Raw genomic sequence first — 23,818 nt, 5'->3', positions numbered from 1 at the left:
TGATACTCTAACACTAGTGTAACATGAGCCTTGAATGATAGGGCGTAATAGAATGAACACTACAGTACGAACCTATCTTACACTTAAAGATACCCGTAAAATATGCCTGCAAAAACACTTACCGAATGATCGTATTCTCAGAGAAACCTTATAATAGACCCTCAAAAATTGCATTGAATGATCTTTCCGCAAGAGGAGCTTTAGCCAATTAACAAAACACATCTGTGAGTAACTTTATTCCAGGAGAAACTATCAAATAGGCCTACAAACACATGTACCTAACTATCTTCATCCAACGGATATAGTTAAACACACTAAATGTAAGATTCCCTAAAATAAACCAGACATATTCTAATCTGAGAGATGCACAAAGTAGTATAAAAAATAAAGAAGCCAACATTCGCGGGCGAATGCAACATGTCGAAAACTGACTATATCACTACTTAGGATCTACATGAAGGTATATTTATATTAAATCCCACATAAATTGGTAAAAATATGGTCCAGTAATTGGCCAAAAACATTAAAATAATGCTTTTTGACATTTAGACATACAGTGTGTATCAATGTGTAGAAAAGTATTTTTGTACCAAATCCCATTTAACTTTGTTGAAAAACGACCCAGTAATTGGCCAATAACCCTAAAATTATAGTTTTGTAACCTTTAGACTCCCCTAAATTAATTGAAAATTGATAAGTCCCAGATTTTCGTATGTCAGTGTGTGTTGCCTGTAGGAAAGCATTTGTGTATCAAATTACATGTAAATTGGTCGAAACAAGGCTAAGCAATTGAGCAAAATACCTAAAATTATGGGTTTACTTAACTTTTTGACAACCCTAAAATGACCAAAAATGAGCATATCCTGCATTTTTGTAAGTGTGTATATGGGACTTCTACAAAATTATCTTTGTATAAATCCCATGTACGGCCAAAATACCGCGTAGTAATTGTCAATAAATCCTAAAATTATGCATTTGTGGCACCCTGCCCCGCCCCCCACATAATTATTAAAAACGAGTAAGTATGCCTTTTCTTTTTAGTATGTGGAACCTGTAGAAAAGTATCTATGTAACATATCCTATGTAAGTTGGTAAAAATATAGTTGAGTAATTGACAAAAAAAAATATGCTTTTTTGTGAGCTCTTATCCTCCTAAAAAACTCAAAATGGGAAATCAACGTTTTTGTACGTCAGTGTGTTGGGCTCATGAAAATTTATATTTGTGCCAATTTTCATTTCGATCGCTGTAAATATGACCTCACAGGAGCCCAAATATACATTCCTGGGTTGTTTTACCTTTGACCCAATAAAATACTTAAAAAAGTTTTAACCAAAAAATGAAAAAAAAATGGTTTCGGGAGTATTAGACTACGGTATAACCCTACCAGGTTTCAAGTCAATCGGTCGAGACTTGAAGGAATAGCTGTCGATTGTACAGTATTTGGAAGAAGAAGAAATAATAGAAAAAACAATTTATTTCCCTGTGGAGACATAATTAAATTATTTTGTTATTACTTGCTGTCGTATCATAATGTTATGTAAAATTTCAGTTGTACAGATTAACCTCATCACCTCTGTATTACCTTCTGTTTTATCATAAATTATATAAAAGATTCATCTCTACAATTATCCTCACTACCTTCCTGAACTTAACTGTACCTTCTGTCTTACCATAATATTCTATAAACGATTCATTCAGCTGTACAATTGTCCTCACTACCTTCCTGAACTTAACAGTACATTCTGTCTTCCCATAATATTCTATAAAAAATTCATCCATACAATTATCCTCACCATTTCCTGAACTTAACAGTACCTTCTGTCTTCCCATAATATTCTATAAAAAATTCATCCATACAATTATCCTCACCATTTCCTGAACTTAACAGTAGCTTCTGTCTTCCCATAATATTCTATAAAAGATTCATCCGTACAATTATCCTCACCATTTCCTGAACTTAACAGTAGCTTCTGTCCTATCATAATATTCTATAAAAGATTCAATCGTACAGTTATCCTCACCATTTCCTGAACTTAACAGTAGCTTCTGTCTTCCCATAATATTCTATAAAAGATTCATCCGTACAATTATCCTCACCATTTCCTGAACTTAACAGTAGCTTCTGTTCTATCATAATATTCTATAAAAGATTCAATCGTACAATTATCCTCACCATTTCCTGAACTTAACAGTAGCTTCTGTCCTATCATAATATTTTATAAAAGATTCATCCGTACAATTATCCTCACCATCTCCTGAATTTAGGTATTACTTTTGTCTTATCTTAATCTAAACCATTATTTGAAAAAAAGTCTGTACGCTTGTAACTGGCGAACCGCCACACTAATTGTCACCATACTTGGCATGTACCCTAAGAACCACCAGGGGAGTGACAAAGATGGGTCAGCATTCGATTATGACCCCCTGTTTCACCTTCCGTGGGCCCTATGGGCTACGTAAGCTATTCTTTTACCTGAACCAAACTTGGCATGCACACTTACAATCTTCCCTCCACAAGAGTGACATGTGTTCCCCGTGCGTTGAAAAGTCAGTTTCCCAAACGTAGAACGGTACTTCAATTAGTGTTCTATAAAAGATTCAGCATTCGCAGTATATAAAAAGGTTCCCGCGAATAAAAACACGCAGGAGTTTGTTAAACATAGGTTGTTTGTCCATGATATCAAAATAATGTCTAAAGCCGATTTAATCACGTTAAAAAAGTTACTGTATATTGTTACTCTTTCCATGTGCATGTATGTCGACATATATCAACGGACATTTAAAAAAAAACATAATAACAATACTCAATCAAGGCATATAAGCTCTGTTAGTTAAACAGGCTCAACAAATAGAACTCGCGGAGCTTCCAGGATGACATAAAGAAATGAAAAACAAACAAACATGAGTCAGTACACTATAAAATTGGCCCGGCATGGCCAGGTGGTTAGGGCGTTCGACTCGCAATCTGTGGGTTCGAATCTCCGTCACACCAAACATGCTTGCCCTTTCAGCCGTGGGGGCGTTATAATGTGACGGTCAGTCTTACTATTCGTTGGTAAAAGAGTAGCCCAAGAGTTGGCGGTGGGTGGTGATAACTAGCTGCCTTCCCTCCAGTCTTTCGCTGCTAAATTAAGGGCGGCTAGCGTAGATAACCCTCGTGTAGCTTTGCGCGAAATTAAAAAAAAACCAAACTACACTATAAAAAGGAAACCTACTTCACAAAAATCTCTGTTAAAAGTATGTATTAATGAAATAAGAAAGGAACCAGATAAATGTTCTGAATATATGATATGTATAAGTGTTTAGTAAGTGCACAAAAAATACACAATACTAAAAATACACGAGTATTCAAGTATTTCAAAATACAAAGTACGGAGAAACGTAGTTCTGTAAATTTATATTTGTTTGTTTTTTAAAACTATTTTAGTTTTAACCAAGTAAAAGTTTTATTATATATTCATAACAATGTTAGAGAAAATACGTAAGTGAAAATGTTGTAACAATAATACGTATAAATAGTGTTCCGGCCATTGCTATGTTTGCTATATCCCAGTCGGCCTATAGCAAAAATAGTGTAGTTGTGATATTATTAGTACACACTCTTCTAATTCTTCAAAATCCTTAAGAGACTAGATAAAGAACGTAGTGTTTAAAATATAATAATAATAATGTCTTATGTGTAATTATATATGTTCAATAACAGTAACTTTTATAGTAGGTAAGTTCTGATGTTAGTAATTACAACGTTTCGACCAGTGTTCCCTCTAAGCTGCGTGATAGTTTTCCTTCTCTAGAACAGTGTTAATAACTTCCTTTATAGTAACGCCATGGAATCTAAATTAATAGTTTCTTGTTATCACCCGTATGCACTCGATACAGCCGTATTAGCATTATTATTTACGTCAATTAATAGCTGAAACTAATATCATGTGACGCTAAACGCTTTTTTATTTTGAGGAATTTCACAAAATTTAGCAAATTAATGCTTAAAAGTTGGCAATGAATAATAACAGTCCACCCGTATGAATCTTTTTAAAACTTGAGATAGAAACTGCTAATCTAGATTGCTTGGCCTACCAATGCTTACGTATCTGCACGTCCTTTCACTTTATAGTTTTGCTATTCTAAGTCAACCGCCTTTAATCCGAATGACAAAATACCAAAAACGGTTCACTTTTACTCTTAGGTAAAGCTGCAGTAAAAAGTTTAGACCAATAGCTCATGTGACTTGCGTAGGCGTGCGCAAAAATACTTGTCAAATTTGAGCGGTTTTTGTTGAATAACTTTGCACATGTGGCTTATATTTAGACCAAATTTGATGCTTAATTGTAGGTTATAAAGATCTATTAGTGCACCAAATTTCAATAAAATCCATAACAGTTAAATATGTTTTTCTATCAAATAAAGTTTCCGTACTTTCGGAAAAAAATGGGAAAAAATTCAACCAAAATTGGATATTTTATATCTGGTGTATTTCTTAATGGATTGTCTTGAAACTTGGTATTTGAAGTAAGGGTCTAGTAGTGCATATTCACTGAAAATATGTGATAGTTTGGATTACGAAGTTCCGAAGTACAAAAAATAGAAAATCGCTAAACAATCACACCTGTTAATAATATACACTCTGTCCTGCAGGTTGTTTTGGCCGCACGACACACTACCGTGTTTCTTGATCAAATATCTACCAAACATCTTACGACATTGTGCTGTTAATACAAAAAATACTCAGAAAACTAGAAATACTTCCAGTCTCTAATAACCAAGTTTATTTGTTTGTTTTAGCAAAAAGCTACACAGTGGGCTATAGGCAATCTGTCCATCGCGGGAATTCTAACCCCGGATTTTAGCGTTGTAAGTTCATAAACTTACCTCTGACCCACAGGGGGACTCCATTGAAATACGAATTTTATACAAAAAATATTTAATTAGACGAAAATTTAAAAAATATAAGAAAAATTAGTTTGTTTAGTTTTTTTTTAACCAATAGGAATATTAAATCCATTTTATTTTCCTTTCCAATAATTAACACTTGCATAATTATTGATTATGAAGTCGAAACGCCTATTATTAACTTCAGTTGTACTTTGAATCTAACCTTTAATTAATGTCTATAAGATATTTAAAGGGTAAAGGGACGATAATTTAAAATAGCTGAGATACAAATTTTAATTTGTTCTATAATTTTATAGTTGCTTTATACTTTCCTCCAGTATGATTTGCAGACTCTTAAAAAGACTTTAAAGAAAATTTATGATACCAAAAATAGATAAAGTATTTTAAAATAATTAAATTTATTTATAAAGTGAGCTAATATATTATATCACAAACTGTGTGCCTTAAACTTTGACATATAAGCGATGCGTGGAAATATTTAATTTGCGTCTATTCGTCCTTAGGTTAATGTACGAGGACTAGCTTAAACATTCTAGGGGGTAAAAACTAAACTAGGTGTACTTCCGCAGGATCGCCGAAAGTGTTCTGTTTCAAGAGTAAATAAAACCAAAATTAAGAGTAACAAATACTTTTAATTTCTTACTTTTGAAGTTTATGTGTCAAGCTGTGTTGTAGCCTACAGAGTGCATAATTCTTCTCGTGATTCGTGGCATGCGCACATTTTACGAACGTCACTACAGTACAAATTGCAACGTTAAGCGTCCCTTAGGTGACGTCATCTTAGTGTCTACTGACTCGCAGATGACATACTACTGTATTGTGGTGCGAGTGGTTAAAATAGGTGCCCCCTTCAGGCGGCCTTCGGCCCCTTTTCTAGGAACTAACTGGTTATATGTACCAAAGGACCATTTTGAGGAACCTGCACAGTCTAGATAGCGTTGGCCATTTTTGGTTTGATAACGTAATTTAGAATATTTTTTTTACACATATGTCCACACGTATGTATATTTATATATATTGTATATATTGAAACACATATAACTCTTACATGAGGTATCTTGAAATCAACTTAGAAAAATCCCCCCCCCCCTCCGCCAAAGTAACTGGGCAGGATCAGTTGAAGGGAGTGATAAAAAGTTAGTGAAAGAAAGGAAGAAAATTTTGAAGTAAGGCAGAGAGAGAAAGAGAGAAGATAGAAAAAGCCTGTGAAAGAACCAGAAAAGGGGTAGAGAGAAATACATACATTTATGTTTATGTATTGGTCTGATATGCATAAAAAATGTAAAAGGAATGACATTTCCTATCTCATTTCCTCAAGTTTTCCAAACTGTGAACTTTTTCATTAAAAAACACTGCACGTCTCTTTCCAAATTTGACAGGAACCGCATTGCTTTAGTTACATAATTAGATAAAACATTGGACGCAGACACTAGGGGGTAAACTGGGAGTGTATAAAGGATCTCATAGTAGAAAGAAATTCACAGGAAGGACAGTATTTTATTTATTTCAAGGTACGTTAATTAACACAAAAGAATGTGAAAAACCTATAATGATGTTTTAGTAAGACATTCTTATTATTTGCCTTGTATAAGATATTTGCATCTACTTAATTAGGAATAAGTGGAAAAGTTTACTTATAAATCTGTTATAATCTTCTTTTTTTTTCATCATCGGGATTCGGTCCATGTTTTGGACCAGAGAGGGCCAGGTTCAGCGTTGACCTCTTCCTCCCTTGAGGAATAAGTATTTTGTTTACGCTGTTACTGAATCCTATGTAATAACCTTTGTTACTTTGTTGCATTACTCATAGTACGTGAAAATTTTGTCCATTGTCCGCAGTTTTAATCAACATAGTTATTTCGTGCCATGTCTAATTCATGGAGTAATATTAACTTGTGTATGTTCACTAGCGTCATATATTTATGATCGCACTGTTAGTCCGTGTTCACAATACAGTTCCGTTTAGCAGTCACACACACACACACATAATCCTATTTTTACATACAAAACCCTTTTAAAACATAGCTACGTTTGTGTCTAGATTCACTTAGCCTAGCACTGTTTGGCCTGTAAGTTTCTTATTTATGATGTTTAGAGGGGAAAGGTACTCAGAGCTTCTTTCTTCTTGTGTTATGTAACTCTCTAGTTTGCTCATCAGTTCATGTTGATTCACATTTTTCTTTTAATATTGAAGGGAGTTATCTAGAAGTCTGTCTGATAGAGTTGGCATGCTTGAATAGTTGTATAGAAATACTGAGTTTGTTGATCGTGGGACTCTATATGCTTTTGTTAAAATATAGTTTTATATTTGCTGTAGTTTGTTGATATGTATTTTTGATACATTTATTCATGTTCTACAGACACATTCTATGACTGGTGTTATGTATGTTCTGAAACTCCTTGGTTGTTGTCAGTCAGACTCCTAAGGTAACTCGCTTTTGTTTTCCAAAGTCTGGTTTTTATGCTATTAATATGTTCTATTATAATAATACTCAGCTTTTGTGTGTATTGAAAATGCGTGCGCACTTCATTTCAACGGACGCAAACAAAAGGTGGATGTAAATATATCTTAGTAGACATTCTGTACAACAATATATTAAAAGGTTATCAAAGTTTTTAAAAAGGTCTAACATTAGGTCGTAGAGTAACATTATAAGTTTATTTATTGATAATAATAAGTATGGTATAGGACTAATCCTATCTAAATTAAAGCAAAAACTTACACGAGTTACAGTGTTGATTTATCTCTTTATCAAATAAGGCTGTACTTAATAAAGGCTTAACTCACGTAGGCCTAAGAAAAGTAGAATTATAGATTTCGATGTCTGCCATTAGAATTATTTTGTATTATTCTAGAAATCCTATATTTAAAGAAGTACTGTTGTAATAAAGATACTAATCTGACCGCAAATCATTTGTGGGTCTCTACTGGTTATTTGATCATGCATTCATTATTTGAAGGTATGCTTATGCTGTAGTTCAGAAACGTTTTCACATGCCTACTTAAATTCACTGTTTTACATTGGTCTGGCGTCTATAAAAAATATTTGTTTGTTCTTCGGCCCACTCTTGTTACGAGGACAAGTTTTGAGGCATCACCTATGAGAAGTGGTTTTACAAGTAACCGGTTTAACTAGGAGGAGCTGACTGAACTAAAATATAAATCAAGTCTTCACGATTTTTTTATCGTAAAAGAAAGGAGTGCATAGGACGAAATCATGATAAATTTTGTTAGCAAAACCTACACATTTATGTCTCAAACGCTAGAGTAAACCGATTAAATAATAATTTTACAAGAAACAAAACAATTGTTGCACTGAAAATAGTACCCTAAAAATCTGGTCAATTAACAGACCGAATTTACACATCGTTTGTCACAGTATCCGAGAAGATGGAAATTCACAATCATATAGCAGTGAAATCAGAAACCTAAAGTTGTCAAATTAATATTTTACACAGCACCAAAAGAAGTATGTGAAAAGTGGATAAGTTACATATAACATATTTACAAACTGAAAACAATACCCAAGAAAATGGAAAGTTAACGTTTATACTGCACTGAAAGCAGTAGAAAAGAAGTTAGTTAGGTATTTTCTCTCCACTGAAAACAGTACTCAAAAAGTTAGCAAATTAGAATTTTCGTTACGCTGAAAACAGTATCGAAGAAGCATGTTAACATTTACACTGCACTGAAAGCAGTACCCAAGAAATTGGCAAATTAATGTTTTCACTATACTGAAAATAGTACTTTAAGAAGTAAATTAACATTTACAGTGTACTGAAAGCAGTATTCGAGATGAGAAGATAACATAATTTGAGAAACTAAAGTGAAATGTTTGTTTTGAATTTCGCGCAAAGCTACACTAGGACTATCTGCGCTAGACGTCCCTAATTTAGCAGTGGTAGACTAGAGGGAAAGCAGCTAGGCATCACCACCCACAGCGAATTCTTGAGCTACGCTTTTACCAACGAATGGAGGGATTGGCTGTCACATTATAAAGCCCCCATGGCTGAAAGGGCGAGTATGTTTGGTGGGACGGGGATTAGAACCCGCGAACCTCATATTATGACTCAAGCGCTTTAACCACTTGGCCATGCCGGACCTAAGGCGAATTAAATCATTTCTTGTTTCTCAAGTTTATATGTTTAATAACCTCATATCGGGAAATGTAGACTTTAATTACGAAACAGGCATATGCTGACGGTACAGAAAAGTGACATTTGCAAATGTATAACTAAATATCTTCGAAAGAGATGGGCAAAATCTCCTCAAGGTGAAAAGAAAACAATACAATACCAACACTTAAAACAATATTGAATGTAAAACGGAAAGTAAACATCTTGATTGCAGTATACTTTTGAATGACTATTTAATAAAATATAGTTTTTAAATTTGAATATAAGCTGTCTAATACTTACGCAATATCTATACAATTAAAAGAGTAACGTGTGTGCGTGTGTGGGAAGCTTTTAAAACTTCATTAAACTATGCAAAAATTAAATTAGGAGTAGGGAAGTACAGACGGCGTCACCATATATGCGTGGGAAGTTTTTTAACCTTTAAAATACGCAAAAATAAAATTAGGAGTAGGGTAGTAGGGACGACGTCACCATATGCGTAACGAAGGGGTGGGTATAGATAGTACTATACATTGCAAAGGGAAAGGTCTTTGGGGAATGGTTCTGCCATCCGTTAGAGCCCCCTATTCCAGACACCAATGTTCATGTGTTAAAGTTTTGTGTGCAAATTTCTTTTTGGAAGCATCGCTAGATCTGATATCTCTTACAAGATAAGTCAATCGGTTTGTCATTTTTGCTAGACCGTTCGGATCAAGCATTTTTGGTACAACAGGCATTTGGTTGTTGTGGAATAGGTTTAACCCATTTAGATTTAATATCGCAGTCACTGAGACGCCATCGGATTCGTTCAGTACTCTAATTACCTAACCTCGTACATGAGAAGTCTACACAGGTGACTTACCTTTTTCAATTACTGTAAATACACAGCATGGCCTTTACATTTTATAAACTTTGTGCATTCAACTACAAAGTACCACAACTAAAACAATGTTTCGTACGCGAAGCACGTGTTTTCTCCCTAGTTAACATAACGTGTATTGAAGCTTTCTTAATAACATAAACCAGGTATTGCTTTTTAACGTGTCCACAGATCTGATACTTTATCATAAAGCAGGTAATATATATATATATTTCAGTATCACAAACTTTATTCTAATATTTGACTATTTGAAACGTTTGCATAAAGACACACTTCATCTTCGTAATGGTAAATCTAAGTAAATGAGATTTTTTGTATTTTTACCTTTAACCACCAGGTAGCGCTTTGGAAGTGAAATTTATTTTTCTACTTTTGATTCATTAGTATAACGTAGAATGTTGTCAGACTTTATATTGTTTAGTGTTAGAAATGAATGATGATTAAGTTTGGTCTAGTAAAAGTAAGGATGAGTTTGATAGTTTATGAAAACTAAATAATTATATATCCATTCTTACTAATATTCTATGTTTAAGGAGAACCTTCTTCCAACTAAGATCACGAGAATGTATGGAAGTTATCGATTTCATTTCTAAATTAAAAACAAACACACACCGTGACATTATCAGTGTAAAAATCATTAAATTTATTTATCGAAATAAGTGAAAGATAACAGCTAGAAACGACCCAGATCTTCGTTTTTCAAATATTGATTTTCTATTTATGCTTTAGTGAAGAGCTGGTATACTTTAAAACCTCCGTTCTTACACGACTCTATTGATCACACAGTGGGTATTTCACGTGGTTAAAGACCAATAGATTAAGTCGCCTTTATTTTCTCTCCCTTATCAGGAAAAGTGAAAATGAAACTGCCATCTTTAAGACATAACCTTCTAAAACTTGTTATTGGTTGTTTTATGTGCACAAGGATCTTTATGGAGTTATTTTACGGCAATGAGCAGATTATTACCTAGTTATGAAGAAAGCATGACGGTAATGCTACCGTCGTTCAAGCTACAGTTTCTCCGCTGGTGTCTTAATGTTCTTCCCCTTGTTGTCCTGTAGCAACGTGCAATAACATGATGTATACTACATCCGTACTATACCTTCGATTGTAACTGGTTCGTTAAGCTTGTTTTAACGGGTCTGTACTTTCCCGTAAATTAATTATTTTAAAACGTTACGTTTTTAAGTATGCACAACTCTGGTAATCATGAATATATATAACATAATATGAAACACTGCTCCACAAATAAGAAATAATGTTAAAGATATTACATAAATAATTCTAAATTTGTTATCGTGAATGCTTGAGGCTTATATCAAAGATCATTTTTCCATTTCTACCTAGGGAAGTTCATGTTACGTAATAAATGTATTATAGCTGCTGGAAATATTTCTTGCTTTACTGTCAAGAGAAAGTCCATTTCTGTCAATGAGACACATTTTTGACTACGAATAACGGCGCTATCTTCTCAACCTCTTGTTCATATCAAACCGTTAATGATGAAAAATATCAATGTTCCCTTACTGTCACTTATACAGTCACGACACAGGAACGTTTGGTACCAAATACACGCTTTTGTTATTATTAAAGAGAATGTCATTAAGATTATATTATCAGTTCTAAACCAAATTCATTTCAGTATGGTTTCTATAAGTCTCAAATTAAACTACACAATTCTCAGAAAGTTTAATCCACTTTTCTCTTTTAGATAACGTTTTGAAGGTTATATTTAATTTTTCGCTCTTAACCACGAAGTAGAGTTTCAAAAACTCTTATTGTATTTCGAATTCTGACCACAAAGAATCGTACTAATTTTTTACTTATATTTCAAAACTTTAAAATTTCTACCTTTAACCACCAGGTAGCGCTTGGAAGTGAAATTTGTTTTTCTACTTTTGATTCATTAGTATAATGTAGAATGTTGTCATACTTTATATTACTGCTTTCAATCACTAAATCATTACATGCCCTCCAGTGGCCCAGCGGAATGTCTACGGACTTACAACGCTAGAATCCGGGTTTCGATACCCGTGGTGGGCAGAGCAAAGATAGCCCATTGTGTAGCTTTGTGCTTCATTACAAACAAACGAAATCATTACATTAAACTCTGAAAGTCTACCACACATCTTCCATTCTTATAATTTAGTCATGTTCTCAAAATTTGATAAGTTCACGAAAACCAAAAACGTTGTTTTCAAATAAGATTGGGTAAAAGATTTACTGTAAGTTTTTAAACATGTGATATATACTTGACATTAGTCTCCTTCGTTCTTGTTAGCTATATTCATTGTGACCTAACTTAGTATTTGATGTTCTATGCGTGAGCTATTTATATACGGATTACTTTATCCTTGTAAATCTATACTTTTCCACGACTTGCAGTGTATATGGTGATAATTATATTATAATTTTAGAAGTAATTTGGAATTTACGGGCTTCAGTTCGGAGTGTAATTTTCTCAACTCGCAGAAAAAACGTTTTCATTTCGACAAGTGTTTTAGTTAACTAAGTTCAATATATTTGTTAGAACAGTTTTTATGGGGGATGTTTTCCATATTAGAATATACGAAACACGTGTGAGGGCGGAGTTCATTTTAGAGCAGAATGACTCATATGTGAAAAATCGATTATATTTTACTGTGTATATTCACGAGTAGACGTACACACACAGCAGTAGTTGTGGAGGAACACATTTATGGATTGATTGATAACTACGTATAGATAAAAAACAAAACAAAAAACGCCCAGCCCAACTGAAGATTTAAGTACATGTATTAATAAACCGCAGCGTTTGTCAAATGTCTATTCCATCTGTTAGCACGATATCGGTAGGTGTAGGAGAAGTATCGTGCCAGCCTCGCCTGTTATCTGGTCATCAAAACGGCAGATAATAACTGCGTCAGCTGTGCAGATTGCAAGCGCTGCTAATGTGGCGTGTCAAGTCCTTCAACACTTCTTATCTTGTAGCATGCAGAATATATTGTTACTATTGGATCGCGCTACGTCCTTCAACACTTCTTATCAAGTAGCATACAAAATGCATTGTTACTAAAGTCATCAGTACTGAATCGTGTCAAGCCCTTTAACACTTCTTATCAAGTATCATACAAAATGCAAGTTAATAACGTCATCAGTACTGAATCGTGTCAAGCCCTTTAACACTTCTTACCACGTAGCACATAAAACGCATGGTTACTAAAGTCATTACAGTGGAATCTTGTCAACACTTTCAACAGTTCTTATCACGTATCACATCAAATGCATGGTTACTAAAGTTACCAATATGGAATCGTGCCAAATCCTTCAACACTTCTTATCACGTAGCATACAAAATGCATAGTTACTAAAGTCGTCAGTATTGAATCGTGCCAAGTCTTTCATCGCTTACTAAGCGATGAACAAATCATAATACTTATTTTTGGTATAACTAGATACAAATCCTGGAGAAACTAAACTCTATTTCATCAGTGTTGAATATTTTGCAAAGAATCACGGTTTAGTAAAACAACTATTTAAAAAAATCCCGTATATCAAAATTGTGATTAATAAGTTTTCAAATCACAATAAAGATATCGATATATATATACACGAATCTTTCTCGAGCTATGTGTATGCAATTTAAAAGCATATTAGAGAGTCAATAAACGTTGATGCAGTTGACGCTGTGAAACTACTAGCGAATATTTTATAAGAACAAAAAAGTAAAAAAATACAATGGGAGTAAGTTGTCCAGGTTTTACTTTGATTTTTTATTACACATACATTTCTTCTAAAGTTTGTGTAAATCGAATCGACGGCTGTCAAAATTATGATATCAGTGACAAAAAATATCCCATTTCCTCAATCTAGACTTTAATTTTTTTTGAAAGAGCTTTCAAAATATTCAGTTCTATCTATTTATTTTAATATGAAAATGTAATGTGTATCAGTTTTGTTAATCTTTACAAAAAAAATACTTCTTCAGTATTGTACATTCAAACATTTCAATCAGTGTTAAAAAAACATAAAAACATAAAAGTAAAGATGCATGACATATTATAAGGTAAAAAAAGACATTACTAACGTTTTGAAAATTAGATAAAATATGTATGACATGAATGATGTATTAGAAGAGGAAAAATATGAAGATGACAGTAATGACAGATTGTGGGTTATATTTTGTGTACACAACCTTCAAACCTTTCCAGTCAAAAGATACTTTGAGGCTATCTAGCTTTTCAGTTAGAATTATTACTCGTGTTTTCTTAACTTTGTAGTGATACAATTGTAATATGAAACATTTTGGATAACAAAGACCGTATCATGACTTGACGAGAACGGTAGGTTCGAGCTGTATGGGTTCTCTTCAGGCAATCTGGGTCGATAACGTTGCCTACGTTATTAATGTCATATTAACAAAAAATAAACAAGAAAATAAAGCAAAGGTGTTTTTTATAATAAATGGAAATTAGAACGTAGAGATGGCACTAACATCATGTGGTAAGTAAATGAAAGTATATAAATCTGAATTTGTAATTCATTAGGAACAAAGATAAATAGCATAGAGAGAAAAACAAAACAAATGGTGTTGTTAACATAAGTAACATAATGTAGAAATTTCGTTGTACGCAGATTAGAAGTGACCGAAGTGATGGCCTTAATGACTGTTGCTGTTGAGACGTTATTGACAAATTAGAAACGAACAAAAATATGCATATTAACAAAACATATTGTAGAAATAATTCTATTGTGTTACGACAACACATTAGAAAAATAAACAAAAGTAAGAAAGAATTAAATATTACTTCTGTACGTTTGTTTTCAATTTCGCGCAATGCTACATGAGAGCTATCTGCGTCAGCCGTCCCTAATTTAGCAGTGGGAAAGACTAGACGAAAAGCAGCTAGTCATCACCACCAACTCTTGAGCTACTCTTTTACCAACAAATATAGGGATTGACCGTCACATTATAACGCTCCCACGGCTGAAAGGGCGAGCATATTTGGTGGGATGGGGATTTGAACCCGCAACCCTCAGATTACGAGTCGAGCACCTTAACCACCTCGCCATGCCAGGCTTTAAATATTGCAATACAGAGGAAGAAATGTTCCTATGACAATAAGAAAACATTCTAAAAGAATTAGTGTAGGATGGCACGAATGAAACACTACAAAAACAAAATAATGTAGGTCAGAATTAATGGAGCATTAGAAAGGAAATAACTTAAGATAGCGTTAGTAAAACATTAAAACGGAAATAGTTTAGGATGACATTAATGAAGTATTAAAAATAAAGGAGTGAAGAATGAAATTAATGAGATATTAGAATGACAAGTATGTAAAATAAGACGTTAGAAAAGAAAGAGTGTAAGATGGTATTAATGTAATATCCCAAAAGTAATACGTTGGTGCTAATAAATAGTAGGTTTTTAGGCTGTTAACTGCAGGTATTCTCGTGCTAAAGTACTTTTTTGAGAAAATAATCACACATCCACTAAATAATGAAATAGAACGTTGTTACACAAGAAATGTCAAACCATAGTGTCGAGAGTGTTTCTATTGTAAACGTTGAAATGCTATGAGAAACCACTAAGTTTCTTTGTTCTTGTATATGTCATTGCGTCAAGCAGGTGTGTATCGTTGTACAAAGTTTGGGTAGACAAACGACTCTTCTACTTCTTCACCCACTCTCTCACATTGATTGACGAATACCAAAATCAAGAGGTGAAAACTTTTTCTTTCAGTTATTCAACAGTCTCACCAATATCAATAGTCATGCGTACACCAACAGTCTTACAGACATCAAAATCTTAAAACATCAACAGTCAAACAGACATCCATAAACAGATATGAAAATGTAGTAGTTAACATTACTTCGCACGAATAAAGGTATAACACTGATAATTAACGGTGGATCGGGCGTGGTGTATAAGAACGTGCCCGGACTGTGAATCCAAGGACTTGTGGTTCTCTGCCTGTTACCACAAACTGTTCTCCGCACTTGGAGCCGTGGGTGCGCTATCAGAGTGGCGGCCAAATATCACTAGTTGGTAGATAAAAGTTGGCTAATGGGTGCTGTTGAAAAGCTTCCTTTCTCTCACCTATCATTACAGAATTATGGACGGCTACATACAGATAGCCCTCGGTGTCTCTGTGTGGGAAGGATTCTGAAATTTATATAATTGACGTACATCCAAACAAACGCTGTTGACGTTTTGAATTTGCTAATTAGATAGTTTTATGACAGACTTAATTTCTTTAAGTGCCTAAAAATATACTAATGTGTCTTAGCATAAATTATTATTTATATTGATGTTGCTTCTCTTTGTTGTGTTATAACAAACAGTGAAACAATGACACAATAATTTTAAAATAAGTTAAAAAAAACTGGACCTAATTCCTGAAGAAATCAACTGGTTTAACGTGTTTTCTTTGAGTCAGCAAAAATATAACGTAGAAGAATGAGCAAACACTGATTTTATGTGAAAAAGAAAAATAACCTCGAAGAATTAGCGAACAAATAATTTATGTCAAAAAGGAATATAACCTGGAAGAATTAGTGAACACTTATTTTATGTGAAAAAGGAATATAACCTGGAAGGATTAGCGAACAAATATTTTATGTTAAAAAGGAATATAACCTGGAAGAATTAGAGGACACTTATTTTATGTGAAAAAGGAATATAACCTGGAAGAATGAGCGAACAAATATTTTATGTCAAAAGGGAATGTAACCTGGAAGAATGAGCGAACAAATATTTTATGTCAAAAGGGAATGTAACCTGGAAGAATTAGCGAATAAATATTTTATGTCAAAAAGGAATATAGCCTGGAAGAATTAGCGAATAAATATTTTATGTCAAAAAGGAATATAAGCTGAAAGAATTAGCGGACACGTGTTTTATGTCAAAAAAGGAATATAACATAAAAAAATTAGCGGACACGTGTTTTATGTCAGAAAGGAAAATAACGTGGAAGAATGAACAGACACAGACCATATGTCAAAAAGAAATATATTAATTTCCTCTATGAACATTTTAATTTTCCTGGTCTTAATTTGGAAGGTTTTTCTAGTTCAATCAATGCAATATGTAAAATGTTAACAAAACTGACCTAAAAGAAAGAAAGAAAGAATTACTGGATAAACAAGCTTGTGACTATTTACCCATTTGGACTAGATTATAGAGTTAAAAGAAAAAGTAAGGTTAAAATTTCTCAAAATTACAAATTTTCAACTAATCCTTATTTTTCTCAACCTATTAAACGTTATCTATGTAGCCACGATAAAAAACATAGAACTAATAGAATCCTTTAAGCTTAATATAGGAATTACTTCTAATAAATGTCAAACAAAAGCTTTCTGTTCGCTTTACGTGGTATTACGAAGTTTTACAGTAAACAACTTTAGTTTATTCAAACCAATTTTAATTCAAATTCCACATGTGTTTATAATCAATTTAAATTAGCTATAACGTGTTACTTGTCAGCAGTCTTTCCAAGTAAACCCGAAACAAAAGTAAAGTATTTCTCATTGTTCTGTTTATTGACAAAAACATAGATCTTACTAATCTAAAATTTATTACTCAGGATAAGTCACTACAGCAATTACTCACCTGCAACTTGTAATGTTAACTTTCCGAAAGTAAGTTATACCTACCAGAATCATATTTTTTTAATTATAACAGTTTTTGTTTTAAATAACATTAATAATGACGAACAAAATTATTTTCTCTAAGTGTGATTGTTTAAGTTCTTCTTACATTTACACAACTACTCAACATGTCATTACTTGAAACTTTACCATTGCTAAACATGAAGATTTAAGGCTGATGATGAGTAATGGACTTAAATTTTGCAAATATCACTAAAAACGTTCTTATATAATTACTAAACGTCTAATATCAAATTGAAGTAAAGAAAAAGTAAATACTAATAATTTTTCGCGATGGTTCGAACGGGTATAAGAAATATTCAATAAATGATTTTTTTTTTTGCAAAAACGTTACGTCTAATACTTTCACATAAATATTTCTTCAAAAGGATTCAAAAATCTTGAAATTATTTACATGAAATATATTTCATAACATCTACCGAAAAAGCAGCTGATAACTTTGTATATTACTCCACTCTGTAGAGAATTAGATTACAGTCTTCAAACAATGCAACCTTCGGGTAATCCTGTTTATACTTATGTTAAAACCAATGAGAACAACATTATCAAACAACGTAATACAGTTTTAATAGAATTTACAGTTGATAAAATATTAACCATATTTTACATTCCCTAAACTCCACAAGTCACCATACAAATACATATTCATTAATGGATAATGAAGCCATTATAAAAAATACCCATTTTAATAATAAGTAAATCTCTTAAGCGCATTAAAAAAAATATTTAAAGGAATATTTTAGCATTATGAAATGTACATGTATTAATCCATATATAACTATCGAAAATTCCATGGAATGCAAACAGAAGTTAAAATCTTTCACAACTAAATCTACCGAAAGTGGCTCAGCGGTAAGTATGAAAGCTTGTAACGCTAATAATCGGGTTTCGATACCCGTGGTAAGCACAGCACAGATAGCCCATTGTGTATTTTTGCGCTTAACAACAAACAAATCTGATGAGTATACTGGAATAAGGGAACTGCCTGCTGTAAAAACAAAACATAAGTTTAGAGGACGACGTTTCGAAAGTTTTCCGTCTTTGCTCTTCTGAAGACTTTTGAAACATCGTCCTCTACACAAGCTATCAAAGAAAACAAACAAAGCTGTCGAAACAATTTAGTTCAGCAACCTTTACGCCAGCCTACCCTTGCATGTAATCGGCGGAACAATAAGCCTGCAATTAACCAATCTTGAAACAATGCTGATAAATTAATGTTTACATAGGTGATACTAAATGTTAACACTCATCATAAAAATTATCAATTTTTCACAGAACTAATTCATATAAGCCATAATTTCTTGACTTAACAACACCTTTATACGATTCGGCTCACATATCTTTAAACAGACATATGGGACCCTGATGGGTGGTAACTGCAGTCCGCAAGCACGGATTTATTTCTTTTTGGACTTGAATATCAATACCTCACACAACTTCAGAAGAAAGACTCTCATGATATGGAAGGTTTATAGAGAGAGCTAGAACACTAATACAAAAACCCTAGAGTAGAGCTTTTTTTTTTCAACAAATTTCATACAATTTTAAAATTTTGTAGCGAGCACCATTTATCTTTAACCATTTCGCTAGATTACACACTGAAAATTTCGCCACTTTTCATACAATCTTCAATGAAGATAATAGGAAATATGATTTTAGAAGTTAACATAATAACTACAGATTATACATAACTTTTTTTTTATCCTAGTTAGGCATAATCTAACACAAGTCTAAACATTCCACCTTTGGAAGTTGCCATTTTATTCAACTCCAGCATTAGTTACACTGAGTCAATATTTTCCACGGTGTGGTCGTTGACTCAGTATAAACCACATAATTAACATAATTTATATAAACTGTAGGTCACTTTCCTCATCATAAATGTGTACACTCCAACATAAATCTAAGCATTAACCTTTCACATTCTTAAGTTTATTCAAATCCTCTAAAAGTTATATTGAATCGATCGGTTTTGGTCGTTTACTCAATATAGATCACATGATTAACATAGTTGCTATGAGATATAATTAACTTTATTTATCCTAACCCTACATACTTAAACACAAGTCGAGGCATTTATCACATCATAGAGGTTTAAAACTGTACCTGTTATCTCAAATTCTGATACAATTCTATGTTTTTCTTAAACCATTTTCATATTTTAAGAACCTATTTTAACTCAATACGTATTTTAGTTATTTATAGCATTAGATAGATTTAGTATATAACATTAAGCTATTTAAATAGTAATAGCTACATTAACCAAATGCGATAAGCAGAGCAAATGAACTTTTACATGTGAGAATTCTGCTTCGTTGTTGAATAAATTCACTAAGCAAGACTATCTCGTTAGGTATTTTTAGGATAAAAGCCGAAAACACCGCTAAGAATGAGAATACTTAACTGGTGACCTAAGGCAGAGTGGTCATAGAGGCATTTCGTGGTCTGCCTGTCACTCATGATTAGGACTAATTGATATTTATTTTTATCGAATATGTTTAGCAACTTTTCTGGTAGAATGTTACTGAATTAGTGATATCAGAATATAATGTAATAAGAGGAAACAGAAACCATTCCTTCTGATTTATTCTATCTTTTTGTCTGTTGAAAAAACGTGTCGTTTTCCTGTAGTGGGTTGACAAAGCTTGTTATATTGGAAAGAACGAGACAGTGCAACAAGCAGCAGCTGTACCTCTCGTTAGGGACAGGCGGTTAGCCACGATACTGTGTTGGTAAACGTGAAAGAAGACTCTCCAACAATCGATCGAACATATGTAACCAATTAACGGTTGACACTTCTAAACTTTACGGAATATGTACTTGAATGGTGTAGTCTCGAGTAGTTAAGAAAAGATAATTTTCCCTCTAAAATACTAATTAATTTGTGTGCTTCAACAAAACGAGCTCCTTCAAAGAACTAATGCAGATTTTTAGAATGAAATTTACTTTTCATTCCCAAACAATTTCTCCTTCAGGAACAGCCAAACAAAAATTGTATTTAATTTATTTTAGATGGGCAAAAAACATCTATAATTTCTAGAAGAATGAAATTATTCAAATTCGTTTTGGGTCCTTGCTGACGAAGACAAGAGAAGCTTATTTACTGATATTTACGTAATCAATTTCATAAAGTATGCGAAAGTTACACAAATATTTTGTAAAAACTAAAACGACATGAGTACGAGGATACAAAAAAGCCTATATAGTAACTACAGTGTCTTAGAAAGTCTTAGATAAAAGCTGCTAATTTTTTTCTAAGTACTTAAAAAAATTATTATGAGATGCGTACTTAATTTCAATTCAAATTCTTTAAAGCCTTGTCAAAATATTCTAGAGTAGAAAGTTTTTTTTTATCAACCCTTAGAACCGCTTCTAAAATACCAATTTCTAATAACTTTTATTTTTAAGATTGAGATAACAAAATCAAAACTGAACATTAGTCTTCACATCTTTCGTATTTTAATTTGCGCTCTTTACATTCAATAAAAAAAGAACATTAGAGAATACCAATTAACGAAAAGAACGTGAGTTTGCTCAAACTAATCAAGTAATTCAGAGTTACTCGAACAAGCGTTTTTTTTCGTTTGTTTCATATAGCTTAATCGATAGCTAAGTTTGTTTTATTTAAGAATTGTGCTTAGAAATTCAAAGACTAGAAAGAAAAGTTCCAAAGTTATACATGGGCGCTTAGATGTAATATGGTTTTCTTAAATATTCTGTTCTATGTACTTTAGTCACCTTGAATAGTAAATCTTGAAACAAAACTGCACTTAACCCTAAATTCTACTGCCGAATATTATCAAGCAAACATTTTCGTTCAATATTTAAAAAAAGCATATTTGTTTTATCTCTGTTATTGTTTTAGGGCAAAATTAAGTATTTTTTACATGTTCAAATAATTTCACGAAAACCAAGAATTCATTATCCAGCATTATGCACCAGTACTACGGTGCAGCTCCTTGAAAAAAGATACATAACTGAAACTCTGATAACAAAGTTTTGTTTTAGGACTAAGATCATAAAGTTATATATGAACATGAACAAAGCAGAATAGTTGTCACATAATCTACAAATTCACACATCACAGTATTGAGTGATTTAAATGACTGACTGTACGTTCATTCCTCAACCAATTGTTTGCATAAATGTATCATCTTCTGAATTGGGTCATTCTTAAGCTAGTTAATAAACTAACTCGAGATTAATAGTAATAATATGTGATGGACAAAGAAAAAATGCGAATTCTTCCCCTATCTGCCGATTCCTTACCTTTTTCCTTCCCCTCAGAAGGCTAGCTACTTCCAGACCGTGACATTCGTCCAGTTCGTGATGATCCAGTTTCAACTTTTCAATTTCTCTCACTGCAAACTTCAGTAAAGCATCTAGTTTGGCTTGATCAATATTTTGTACGTCGTATTGCTTGATCGAATTTTGTTTACTAAACGCATCACATCCCCTGCTGGTTAATAGTAACGCTAGCACCAAAGCAAACATAGTCACTATATAATCTCGAGTCAGGTAAATTAAGGTAGTCACGCGTGCGAGGCTTAAAGCTGTTTAGTACCGCGTGCGCTTGGAGTTTTGAAATGCACGTCAAGTCCTTCAGCATTATAGCCGAGCGTCATAACAAAAGATTTCCCGCTAGGTGGCGCGATAATCGAACCGGGCTTGTCCTCCACGTAAAGTAAAAAGATATATATATATATACTGGCTCCATTCTTGTCTTTCTGATACGATAACTGATATCGAAATACAAGCGTAATGGATGTTTTTAGAGAAAGCCTATCGATATGAGAGCTTAGAATACAACAAGTCTCTCTTAAATTCATGAATTCTTTAGGACAACATAAAATGTCGGCATTCTATAACATAGCTAGATTTATCCTTATACTGCATGGTTTCTTGTTACTGAAGAAATCCGACAGATTACCTCTATAAAGTTAGAGACTCATATTGATTGTATTATGTTTTATTATAATCAAATGTATAAACTTCTGAAAATAACTTTCTTGGTTATGTTTCAAAACGTTACTATTTTCTTCGTTTGTTGAAGTTTGTTGAAATTAAGCACAATGCTACACAATGGGCTATCTGTGCTCTGCCCACCACGGGTATCGAAACCCGGTTTCTAGCGTTGTAAGTCTGCAGACATACCGCTGTGCCACTGGGGGGGGGGAGTTATCTAACAGAAAAATTAACACAGGTTTGTTTTGAATCCCGCGCATAGCTACATGAAGGCTATCTACGCTAGTCGTCCCTGATTTAGCAGTATAAGACTAGAGGAAAGGAAGATAGTCATCACCGCCCACCGCCAACTCTTTTTTACCAACGAGTGGTGGGATTGACCGTCACCTTATGACGCCCTACGGCTGAAAGGCCGATCATGTTTGGCAAGACGGGGATTTGAACCCGCAACCCTCAGATTGCGAGTAAGGCGCCCTAACCACCTGACTTCACAATACATTAAACTTATATTCCTGTACGTTTTTATGAAACATCTGACTAGTTAAAACCAGTTTTCTTGCAACCAATGAAGGGCTTACTAGACAATGGCCTGTAGGAGATAAAAGATGGACATGATATTATATTTTATACACATTTAATATGAAATATGTGATGAAGAAATTACGAGGAATGCGGAAAAAAATCTGCAATCTGAAATTTTTTTTATCGCAAATATTTGTCCAATTGGTTTCCAAGGCTCCATCTGCTCTCAACGCTGAAATCGTAGATAAAAAAATAAAAAACGCGTCATCGACAATGGCTGTGGCGAACACACTGTGGTAGAAACACTATTATTAATATACACTCTTCTCGAGATTGGAAACCTCCAATCTCTATTAGAAAATATAATAAGTGTAACAGTAATATTTGAAGACAATTATAATCATGCTTCGCCATCTTGAAAAAGATGTTAACATAACAATTCTTAAACATCATATCTCTCATACAGTTAAAACATTGTTGCACATTTTTTTTATCATGAGCTTCGTACATCATTGTTTAAACGTATTACTTAAGTATTGTCGCTCACATCTTTAAACGGCATCTTTAGCGACGGTCAAGCCAGAGACCTCTCACCTTACCAGAGAGAACTCAGAGGGTCAGCAGCGTCACAAGGTGTGAACCGAATATTTACATTGAATAAACGGACCCATAACTTAAAGTGGGAAGCTACTTCATTGGCATTACGTCTCGAACCTTGAATTCTTCGATCTGTGGCCCTGTAGGCTATCTACTAGGACACATTTGCTTCAATTATGTTAACCCT

The 23,818-nt window shown here is 33.3% G+C and overlaps 1 protein-coding gene across 1 annotated transcript in view; it reads right to left on the bottom strand.

Annotated features, from left to right (window-relative positions):
- LOC106462697 overlaps positions 1-22,142 on the bottom strand; it is a 32,126-nt gene extending 9,984 nt beyond the window's left edge. The window contains exon 1 of the mRNA XM_013922642.2: positions 21,817-22,142. Coding sequence (XP_013778096.1) covers positions 21,817-22,041 — 225 coding nt within the window. The 5' untranslated portion in view covers positions 22,042-22,142. The remainder of the gene's footprint in view (positions 1-21,816) is intronic.
- Positions 22,143-23,818: the final 1,676 nt, after the last annotated feature.

Source organism: Limulus polyphemus, unplaced genomic scaffold (assembly GCF_000517525.1).
Source record: "Limulus polyphemus unplaced genomic scaffold, Limulus_polyphemus-2.1.2 Scaffold1227, whole genome shotgun sequence".
Classification (NCBI taxonomy): domain Eukaryota; kingdom Metazoa; phylum Arthropoda; class Merostomata; order Xiphosura; family Limulidae; genus Limulus; species Limulus polyphemus.
This window is presented reverse-complemented; position numbering and strand designations above follow the sequence as displayed.